This window comes from Theobroma cacao, chromosome 1 (assembly GCF_000208745.1).
Source record: "Theobroma cacao cultivar B97-61/B2 chromosome 1, Criollo_cocoa_genome_V2, whole genome shotgun sequence".
NCBI classification, from domain to species: domain Eukaryota; kingdom Viridiplantae; phylum Streptophyta; class Magnoliopsida; order Malvales; family Malvaceae; genus Theobroma; species Theobroma cacao.
Window position 1 is genome coordinate 14,143,162 of NC_030850.1, and position 11,189 is coordinate 14,154,350.

At 35.6% G+C, this 11,189-nt stretch overlaps 2 protein-coding genes across 3 annotated transcripts; one reads left to right on the forward strand and one right to left on the reverse strand.

The window, feature by feature from the left end:
* LOC18612554 (elongation factor Ts, mitochondrial) lies at window positions 3,462–8,374 on the forward strand. Of its 2 annotated transcripts, none has more exons than XM_018127984.1 (9): window positions 3,462–3,658; window positions 3,777–4,151; window positions 4,263–4,435; window positions 4,614–4,703; window positions 5,257–5,431; window positions 5,561–5,745; window positions 7,258–7,383; window positions 7,774–7,862; window positions 8,099–8,374. In XM_018127984.1, the coding sequence occupies exons 2-9, from the start codon at window positions 3,857–3,859 to the stop codon at window positions 8,142–8,144; spliced, it is 1,179 nt and encodes a 392-aa protein (XP_017983473.1). In that variant the 5' UTR covers window positions 3,462–3,658; window positions 3,777–3,856; the 3' UTR covers window positions 8,145–8,374. The 2 variants fall into 2 exon arrangements, with proteins under 2 accessions (XP_017983473.1, XP_007049477.2); XM_007049415.2 differs by having other exon boundaries at window positions 3,837–4,151.
* On the reverse strand, window positions 8,892–10,432 carry LOC18612555 (photosystem I chlorophyll a/b-binding protein 3-1, chloroplastic). The gene is made up of 3 exons (XM_007049418.2): window positions 10,082–10,432; window positions 9,915–9,976; window positions 8,892–9,749 (listed from the first exon to the last, which is right to left on the reverse strand). The coding sequence occupies exons 1-3, from the start codon at window positions 10,229–10,231 to the stop codon at window positions 9,134–9,136; spliced, it is 828 nt and encodes a 275-aa protein (XP_007049480.2). The 5' UTR covers window positions 10,232–10,432; the 3' UTR covers window positions 8,892–9,133.

An 11,189-nucleotide genomic window follows, 5' to 3' on the forward strand; every position in this document is an offset into this window, starting at 1 on the left:
CTGAGGTAACAAAGGTTGAAAGAGGTAAATTCTCCAAGCATAGCCTATACTCATTGAACATCCCTTGAATGTAAACCTTCACTAATTCTTTTTCATCATGAGACTCTTGTATGTACTTCATGAAGTCTTCTCTAGACTTTTGATATTCTTTTCCTAAATCAACGAGAGTAACCTTCTCTTGAGCAGAGAAGAACTTCTCCCCAAACATCCTACACATTTGACTCAAAGATTCAACAGAATCGGGGGTGAGATTAACATACCATGTATAAGCCTTTCAGTAAGAGATTTAAAGAATTCTTTCAACTTCAAGTCATCATCCAATCCCATTACTTCGAGTGTTTCCATAAACTTCATAACATGCTCCCATGCATCACCAGTCTCACGATTGAATTGCTTGAATTTAGGACTAGTGTAGTCCTTAGGATATGGCTTAACCACTATACTAGCTTGGTAAGGAAAGTTGAGATCAAATTCAAAGCTAAATCTATTATTATTCTAATCTAGTAAATTTTGGAGCTCTTCCATTGTCACAAAGCCTTGGGTAGGAACAAGTGAGATTACTATAGTAAAGGTAGTTACTAGTGTAACTACAATAACGGAGTTGATTAGGTTGGGGTTTGTAGCGATTATTGCATCAACTGCACTTTCTCCATTTCCTCTATTCCCATCAATGTTGCAATTAAAGGAGTGGCTTCGTCAAGTGCACTCTTATTAAGGTGCACAAGTTGGGCTTGAGAAGTGGTGGCTGTAAAGGACACAAGTTGGGATATAGTCTCCGTCATCCGTTTATTATTGTTTTCCAACGTTTGCATTCTTTCTTGAGAAGCTTGAATCATTCTCATTAAATCCTAAATGTAAGATGGAATAAGTGCATCTTGGTTGCCATTGGAACTTTCCATCTCTTCCAGTAACGTAAAGTTATGGTAGTATGAGTTTTACTTAATGCAATCATTCTTCCTCAGTAGACTTGTCAAAATGTAAATGATGTTCTTGTGATAGGGAGAAGAAGTGCTACAAACAAGTAAAAAGATGTGTCGAAGGTGACAGAGAAGGTGACCAGAGTAATTCTTGAAGTACTAAGTATCGTGGCAAGTGGAAGAAAATAAAAAGAGAATTAGATAGTAGAAAAGAATTAAGATGAGAAGCTTTTGAAGAGAATGCCTTAGCTCCCACTGGAAGAGAAAACTTGAATGAATTATGAAAGCTCTATATAGAGGGTCAAAAGTATCGATTACAATAAAATGCTTTAATGCATGTAATGAATGATATTATTAAAAAGAGCTTTAATGTTGGGTAACCATAATTAAAAGTTAATGTCAAGTAACGGTTAGAAACTCATTATGTGATCGTTGAAGTAATTAGGTGTAATAAGACTTGTTCTTGAGTAGAAGATAATAGAGAAGAGATATACGTGAAAAGGCACAAGAGAAAAAGTTGTATATGAACAGGTACAAGAGAAGAAATTGTATGTGAATGGGTACAAGAGAAAAAAGTGTATGCAAATAAATACATGAAAATAAGGTAAGAGGTGGAAACACTTGTACTTCAAGAAAATGTTAAGAGGAAGACATTTTAACTACATCCATATTTGAGCCATTAAGCCAAACTCTTCGGAACATTCCAAGATGAAAGTAACCTATGAATCCTGCCATTAATTTTAGGTTGTTTTCACTTCCATCTGTGTGAAATGTTTGTTTTGTGTGAAGTAGTTATCTACTTATATTAGTTGTTTTGCATGGAATACTGCTCAACTTGTTCTGGTTGTTTTGCGTGAAGTGATGTTTCACTTATTGTAGTTCTTCTGCGTGAAGTAATGTGTCACTTATTGTAGTTCTTCTGCGAGAAGTAATGCTTCACTTATTCTAGTTGTTTTCGTTATTTTATATATGACACTACATTGTAAAACAACTCTTAAGAGAATAAATTATAATCAAAATCAACTATCTACAGTAATCATAAAACAAAAGAAGAGAGATGTGCTTAAAAAGTCACTTCCAACCAACATGACCATGTCTTGTTAAACTCATGCATAGGGGAAAAATATTCTGAGATGGAGAATTGATTTGTTAGCAAAACTTCCTTTGAGATATATCTGTACTCAGTAGGGACAATCTGCAATACAATAAAAAGAACACTTGGATGAGAGATTTCAAGATTAAAACAACTACTTTTTAAAGGAATAAAAGAAAAGAAAGATAAAGGGGCAAACTAATGTTCCATCTTTACCATAGAAGTAGTATAAGTGAATGTGTTAAAATGCAACATGAAATAACCTGTTACTATTTAACGAAACTCCAATAAAAGTTTCCACTTGTGTTGGAAACTCTCAGATTCAAACAAATTTCTAATTTACACATTTTTCCAATACCCAAACGTTCCATGCATCAAAACCCATAATCAAATCTACTAAATATAGTTAAAATACCCAAAAAAATAAAAACTTCAAAAAAAAGTTCAGGTTTTGATTTGCATAATCAAATCTATTATATATAGATAAAATATCCATTAAACAAAAACTTTAAAGAAAAGTTTAGGTTTTGATTTTCATAATCACATCTACTAAAGATAGCTAAAATGCTTAAAAAAATAAAAACTTCAAAGAAAGTTTGGCTTTTCATCTATTTTGTAAATTTCTAACAGGATTCTTCACCGACTGTCTCCTGAACTATTCTTCATCTCTTTTTGAATCCATTACAACTTTCAAAAAGTAGACTTTCATCTCTTTTTTTTCTTTTCCGTTTTTTTCCCTTCTCTAAACAAAACAAGCTCACAAAAAAAAGGTTAATTAACAGTTATAGTATATGCATGCAAATAGAGCGACCAGAAGACATGGAAGAGTAGACGACTTGTTGAGAAGGCTGGACGATTTGATTAAGAAAGAAATTTTTGAATGTCCCATACAGGGAAAAAGATAAGAAAAAAAGAACCTATACAAGAAGAAAAAGAAATGAGTCTGAGCATAAGAAAGAAAAACACAACACCTAAAGCAAAGAAAATTACAGTGTTAAAGACTTGAGCATGCTGTCTCATAAAGGAAAAAAGATAAAAAGAAAAGACTTTATACAAGGAAAAAGGGAAAATGAGTGAGCAGAAGAAAGAAAAACACGATGCCTATTTCAACCACACACGTGTCCCTTTATACACCATTGATTGGTTGGGTCCAACTCTCGATGAAGGAAAACAGAGGACAGACACTGAAAAAAAACCCATTACCAAACCTGACCCTAAGCTAAAACTCATTACCAAACTATTAGAAAACCCGGCATAAAAAACCCTTTAGAGAACAACACATGTTGAATAAATAGACACCTACTTGTTAATCTTTGAGAATCCCGTTGGAGTTTCCTTTTATATAGAGTCATAGATTAGTATTATATTCTTTTTTTTTCTTATTTATTTTTGTATTTTAACCAAAATATATTGGATAAGCCCGCATCATATGGGTTCACATGGACCGAATCAGTTGGGTCTTAGCCCATTCGGTCGAGTGCTTCCCAGTTCCACCCATCTCAAGCCACGCTACGCTCAGACACTAGTCAGCACACAATTAGCAGTATAGCATAAACTGAGGTGAAGGTTTATACCTTTTAGTGTTCCATCAAAGTTTTCATTGTTAAATTTCCGCATCTTTGCAAATCCACACTCGTTTCATTCTAAGGTCAGCCTCCTTTTTCCCCCTTTTTTTTCATGTGAAGTAAAATAACAAATTGAAACTTTTTATTCATCATGTATTACTTTTAATTCTCTCTAAAACCCTTAAACCCTGATTTTAACAGGAACTTGTGGTTTTTCTACCCACTTTTGATTGGTGGCTTTTGAAATATCATTATTTACAGCAATAAATCAGTTATAGAAAATGGCTTACTTGAGAAATGCAAAGCGTCCACTTGAGATCTTATTGCACAATACAAGGCTGAGTAGTTGTGGTGGGCATGGATTCTCTACTTGGGCAACCAAACGAACCTCCTTTGCTCATTCTTCAGATACCAAAGTCTCCAAAACTGCTTACTTCTGTTGGGTTTCAAGAAGATTAAGCTCTCAGGCATCTTCTTCTGCTGAGCAAATTAGCCTTATCAAACAACTTAGGGAAAGAACAAGTGCACCCATAAAAGATGTCAAGGCTTCTCTTGTTGATTGCAATTGGGATATTGGTATAAAATAGAAAACACCCAGTTCTTGTTTTTATCAGAATATGATTTTTTTTTTACCTTTTTGGGTTGGTTTATATTAATTTCTTGGATTATAATTTGGATTGAATGCAGAGGCTGCACAGAAGGATTTAAGGAAAAGAGGAAAGGTTTTGGCCATGAAAAAGTCATCGAGGACCGCCTCTGAGGGTCTGCTTGCTCTTGCCCAGAATGAGGGCAAGGCTGCTATAGTTGAACTAAATTGCGAGACAGATTTTGTTGCAAGGAATGAAATTTTTGAGTACTTGGTTAGTGGGGGTTAATGATTCTCTTGTTACTGCAATATCTCATTTGAAGTCAGTTGTGGGAAGTTTTTTCTTTTATATTATATGAATATTTCTGATCTCTGTTACCGTTTGTTGTATGACTGTTCTTATTTTGCTAGGCTTTATTGCTTGTAATTTATCAGTGTTGTCTTTTACACAGGCTTTGGCTTTAGCAAAGCAAGCTTTGTTGGTTGAGAATTCTTCCCAACAGGTTCCTGGGGTTTTTTCGTTTGGCCCGGAGTGTTTAGAGGTCAGAAGTTCCTTTAAAAGCTTATTATTTTTTCTTATTGAATCAGGATGAAATATGATGTTCATTTTTACCCTTTGGGATACCAGATCTTAGTCCATAGTTATTGTTGGGAAAAAGACATGTAATCAAAATTTAAACTTTGTTGGGGAAAAATAATTTTTCGTAGGACCTCAACTAATGAACTTATCTGGCATTCTTTCAGGGGTATGCAAAAGTGGACTGTATGTAGTCATGAACGCATTGTATCTCTTCAAAATATTGTTGCTGACTTTGGTTGCTAAGTAGATTCTCTTGTTATGGTTGTCAAAAGTAATCATAGATATTTTCTTAAATTTTATTCTAAACTCTTTCTTGTTTACATATGTCATGAAATACTTACTCATGTCCCTATGAAACCAGAGAAAATAAAAGATTTGGTAGGTTAGCCTATATTATTTATGTTGGTGATTTTAATTAGAGTATATATCAAATATCTGTTTCAACCGTCCACTCTTTTGCAACTATAATTGGAATTGCACTGTCTGAAGTTGCATAATCATTCAATTTCTACCAGGACCTCAAATTTAATCTTGAACATCCAAAAATCAGTGGGGAGACAACTGTTCAAAATGCAGTTACAGAAGTGGCTGCAATGATGGGAGAGAATGTAAAACTCAGGAGGGGTTTTGTGATGTCATCATTTCCTAATGGTGTTGTTTCTGCTTACCTCCATAGAAGTCCTCAACCAGGTTTGGTTTTATGCTTCTATCCTTCCGTTGCTTGGTAGACAACATGCATTAATGCTTGCCCACACAGATATAGAATGCATTTCTCTCCATCTTTTGACCTGTTATCTTAATTATTTTATATAAATGTAGGTTTGGGTCGAATTGCTGGAATTTTATCTCTTGAAGTAGAGAATGGGATTTCTCAATTGAATGCCCTTCAGAAGGTTGGCTCAGAGCTAGCAATGCATATTGTGGCAACAAAGCCATTATTCTTGGCAAAGGAATTTGTAACCTCTGATGCACTTAATAATGAACGTGAGATTTTAAGGTCTCAGGTACCTGTAATTCCAGTCTTAGTTGCAGTTATTGTTAGTATTTTTTTGAATCCCATTATATCATGGATGCCAGACTTATAGTTTTTCTTTTACATGATTTCCTTCTTTCCTTGTTGAAGCATCTGGCATGGATAATTTCTTTTCTTTTAATTTCGTGAGGATAATTCATTGTTTAACATGTTGCATAATTGATGGATATATACTAGATTTGGACATGGGGAATATTGGGGAATAGTAGTTGCTTGGTATCAAACCCAAGCTAAAATGGCTTGCATGGTCCTGGTTACCACCAGGCCAAGCAGTGGAAGGTGGATAAATTCATGCCTTTACGTGTTGCATAATTGATGGAAATCTACTAGATTGGAGGAAGCGAGGAAAGACTATGTCACCTTGCAGTCTCTTGATCTAGTGCTAAGCAGTCAGAGAAAACATACTCATTCAGTTGGTATAGTTCGGAATTGGATAAAGACATCACAATCTTTCATGCAGTCTTTGAATGCTAACAAGGAGAGGACCAGAAAGTCATTGTTAGTGTGGTTATTAAACTTGGACTAGCAATTACGGCTGGTACCACTGCTCTGAAGTCCATGTCTGGAACTGGTCTGTGCTCTACTTTAGGACAGAACTGTGAAAGACCTGGTCGAAGTTGGTCATACTTGTAAACCTGACCTGAAAAAGATCCAGATGGGAAAACCAGTTTGACTCTTCTGCAATTGTGTAGCTTAAAGTCACATGAGTGACTTGGGCAGGAATTGAACCCTGGTCATGTGTGGTACTGGATAAAACCTTTTCACTAGGTCTTGTTCCAGTGTAGGTTGCAACTTACAAGTTAAAGAGTGGATTTTTGTATATTATTAAGTATTTTAATTAGTAGGCAATGCATTAGTGCATAATATTTGTTTATTTATCAGTTTCACCCATTGACCATCAGGCTGAACTGGTGACTCAACCCCACCAAAATCCTTTACAGGGTTAATAATGAGAATGAGTTTTAATAGCTATGATTTCTGTGCTTTTATGTCTTTGACGAAGGTCAGTAATCCCTCCTCCAAAATGAGAAAGAGGGTTTTATTGCAGGTCTAGAGAAGATTTTTGTTCAATAGAATGTGTTGGTTGTAAATGAGCCACAACGAAAGAAATAGATTTATGTTGTTGATCCCATCTAGTAGTTTGGTTTACTTGTGGAATCATTTAACATATAATATATTATTCTTCCTTTTTTGTCATTTGATGGTTGAGTTTACGTATGTATGGGATATCTTTCTCCTATTTCCTAGTGTGATAAATGTCATTTGGAATCAATAGCAATGTACATATATAAAGCCTCAGAAGGTACAAAACCTTCTATCAGCCTAGGCCCTGGTTGTTGTTGGATGGCATGGTTTTTACCAATGGAAAAATAATTCTTTGGAAGTAGTTTTAACTTTTATATTGATGAAACATGTACAATGTAATGTAACTATACAATCTTAATTTATTTTCTAGGTTTACCAATTGATTTTTTTATGTCAGGCCGAAAGTACTGGTAAGTCTCAGATGGCCATAGAGAAAATGGTTGAAGGTCGTCTGCGTAAATACTTCGAGGAGGTTGTTCTTATGGAGCAAAAGTATTTCTTAAATGACTCTCTAAGTATAAAGGTACGTCTGGTTCCCTCTGTTTTATTTTAAACTTAAACTTCCCTACTGATTTGAACATAGCTGTGCCTCATTTCTTCATGGGATTGGGAGCTCCAGAGGGCTAAAGAGGTATTAGTTTAGAAAGTTGAGGCTGTCGGAATTAGCATTCCTTAGGACTTAGTACCTATTAGTTGTTGGTGCACTTATTTCAGTATGGTGCCACTTCTGCCAACCTATGGAGAATAGACTGTAGTTACTTGCTGCAATGTTCTGCCTGTATCCCCACATAGATACTTTTGTGAGTGTGAAGATTTGTTTGCTTTAAAATGCTTGTTGACTAGGCATATCTATGCATGTGCATGTGATTTAGAAAAGTATAATAGTTGATTAAAACTTTATACCCTGCTCCAGACAATTTTGGATAATCTATCAAAGGAAGTCGGCTCAACTGTGAAGATTGGGAACTTTTTCAGAATGGAAGTTGGAGAAGGAATTCAAAGGTATAGCCATAGCATTTATGCTATTTTCATGTGATAATGTTCTTTTAATAGTAATGTTATTTTTGTTTATTTGTGTGGGTGAGTGAGTGCGAGTGTGTTTGTGTGATTTTTTGGGAAGGTTTGGAGAAAAGGGGGGGCAATGAGGGGGCTATATCAGCTGCTCACTATATTATTCCTGCAATAATTTTGCTAATTCAGGGGATTATACTATGTACATGACTATTTTCAATTTTCAGGCTAGAAGCGTCAAGTACGGAAGAACCTGTTGCTCAGGCTGTTTAGTTAAAGAGGTAGGTCCATAATTTCATCTCTGAACTGGGGGCAGAGGGTTTAACCCTGAAGCAGTTATCATATTTTACTTTTCTCCTGATTTTGAAGATCTCATTGTGCCTTCCTCTGCACAGACCTGTTCATTCCTGTAATGACTATGGGGGCATTTTCCTGTAATTATATATGCTTAAGAAGCGTTATTATTTTCTTGATGACATCAAATGCTCTTTATTTTTGTTTTAGTTCCTTCTGAACATTCTTGATTTGACTGAATAATTGCCTCTTTTACTCCAAAACAATAGCAGAATAATTAGGACTATCCTATTTCCAGTATGTAGATAGGAAATGTTAATGTTCTCTCCCACATCGTTATGTGAATTTTCTTTGGTCAAAGGTGATGGAGGAAAATGAACCTTAATAGGGTATGAGAATTGCTCCGCAGCTTGCTGTTTATATCAGAAGAAAGTGCTATCCGTTGAATTGAACAGAAACGCTGGAAGCAGTTCTCTATTGTTCAAATTCTCTTTTAATATTTTGCACAGCTGATCTCCGGAACGATAAATGCATAATATGATGAAAGATGTTCTTTTTCCCTGTTTTGCAAGATGAAAGAAAAATATATAACTGTACTTTTTTTGCTATATACCTGAATAATGATGTTTTGCAATCGGGGGTTTTTCCTCTTTCCAGGATGCAAGCAGTAATCATTAAAAAAATCGGCTGCCTAATGTCTATGCTTTCTTTCTTTGTAATGAAAACTTGAAGAAAGGATTTTCATTTCATCCCATAGTTTAGATAAATGAAAAGATATAGATATATCATTCAGTAACAGAGATGAAAAGGATACTGATGATACAGAGGCTTTAACAACTCTATTTCAGCTGTTTCTCACAGATGACAAAATAAATTTTCACATGTTACAAAGAGATCAAGAAAGGACAAGAACGAGAGAGGAGGTGGAGCTTGGATAGTTCCATGCAACAACAAAACATGCACTTTATCTAATGGAACTTAAGGTTGGTCAAGATATTGTTGTTGAAAGGGTCAGCCAAGTGATCCAGGAGGTTCTGGTATGGCCCTACTCCCGTCACAAGCCCTTGGATAAAGTAACCCACGATTGCCATCATAGCCAATCTCCCATTCTTCACCTCTTTCAGCTTCAAATCCTTCAATGACTTCTCATCTTTTCCGAGTCCAAGTGGGTTAAAGAGTGGTCCTCCTGGGTATGCAGGCTCTCCAGACCCTCCAAGATATTTCTCGAATCCCAAGAAATACTGTCTTCCCATGGAACCTGGGTTGGCCCAGTCTTGGAATCTTCTGTGCTCCGCAAATCCCATGAGTGCCATCTCGAACACAAACAAAGTGTAAGGGTCTGCCCAGTAGTTGTATGTTCCTGCTGGTGGGATCACACCAGTACTGAACCAAGGGAGGGCTGTTTCTGGAGGAATCAGTCCAAGCTTCCCAAGTATTTCAGGGGCAATGGCTCCAATTGCACCCAACATGGCATAACGGCCGTTGATGACCTCACCATAGGCTAGCCATCTGGGCTCAATAAACCCTCCTGGACCTTCAGGGTCTGAAAGTCCCAATGGGTCGAATCCATAGTCACCTGGAAGGCTGTAGAATTGACAGGAGAAAATTTGAAAAATTAGAACACCTGATCTAGATGTCAATACTAGAGAAAAAGAGTAACCTATCAGTATAGCAAAATGCCAACAAAAATCTCAGGTGAAAACAGCATCAGGGTTCTGCCGTAAATTGCTTGCATCTGTTTATTTTTACCTGCCATCCAAGTATGAAAGGCTTTGTTTAGATGCAAACCACAAGGGTCTGTCGGCTCCTTGCTGAAAATGCCACATTAACGGAGTAATCAGAACCTAATTAAGTAAAAACAACCAAGAAAAAGACCAACATGACTGTATATGGCGAGATTATGGGAAGAATGAGACCTTGACAGGAGGAGTAGAAGCTGCCCGAACGACAAATGATCCCTTCCTTGAAGAACCAATTGGGGATTGGAGTGGTCTAGCTCCTAGAATCTGCCTGGCAGTCTCCACCGAGGGGGTAAGAGATGATGATAGGAGTGCTTGTGTTGCCATGTTTCTTTACAACAAACTTTGCCTTAGGCCTTTTTGGTGTGATGGGAAACTCTGCCAAAGGGTAGTCTGACGCTCGCCTTCAATGAAACAAGGCAGGAAATAAGGGCCAACCTAAGCCACTACTTGCGAGCTTGAAATCCTGGTGGACGAAATGAGAGCCCAAGCTACTCTCGAGATTAGGTTAGGATCTGTTTGTCCAACAAGGAGTCAGCACGTAGATTGATTAACTGGATAAAGAGATATTGCCCGATGACAGTCACTGACAGCAGAAACTCCAATGCCACATGGCTGGCTCTTAACCATTACTGTTTCCCTGGTTGATTCTCAGGTCTCAAAAAAATCTGGATATTATTAGATTAACAGTATGCCCCCTAAGCCTAGGGGAAGGTTACTTGAATCAAGTTCTGTTAACACATAGATTTTGCTCCAAGTGCTATTATGCTAATGAAGCTTTTATAGCATGTTTGATTGGAGAAATGGTTAAATTTTTTTTTTTTTTTTTTAAATTTTGATTCTTTGATTTGGTTAAAAAATATCTAAGGAATAGTCATTCTTATGAAATGACTATTCTCTAAAATCTTTTAAAATCAAATAATAGCTAATACCACCTTCCTCATGGTATTAGCTATTCATGATTGAAGAATAAATTTAAAAATTGATAAAGATAAAAATACCCTTTACAAGTTTAAAAAATTAAAACTTTATTCATATAAATATTATTTTTCTCTCTCTCCTCTTTCTCTTACTTGATTCTAAATTTTAATAAAATATTAATATTTAAATAATATTTAAATTATTCCTATTTAAAAAAAACAAACTAAATTAAAATAAATAAACATAATATCATTCAAATTATATAAACAATATTAATAATTAAATCATCAATTATTAATATTTTTAATAAATTACCAATTATTAATATTTAAAAAAATAAAAAAATAAATAAAAAATTAAATAA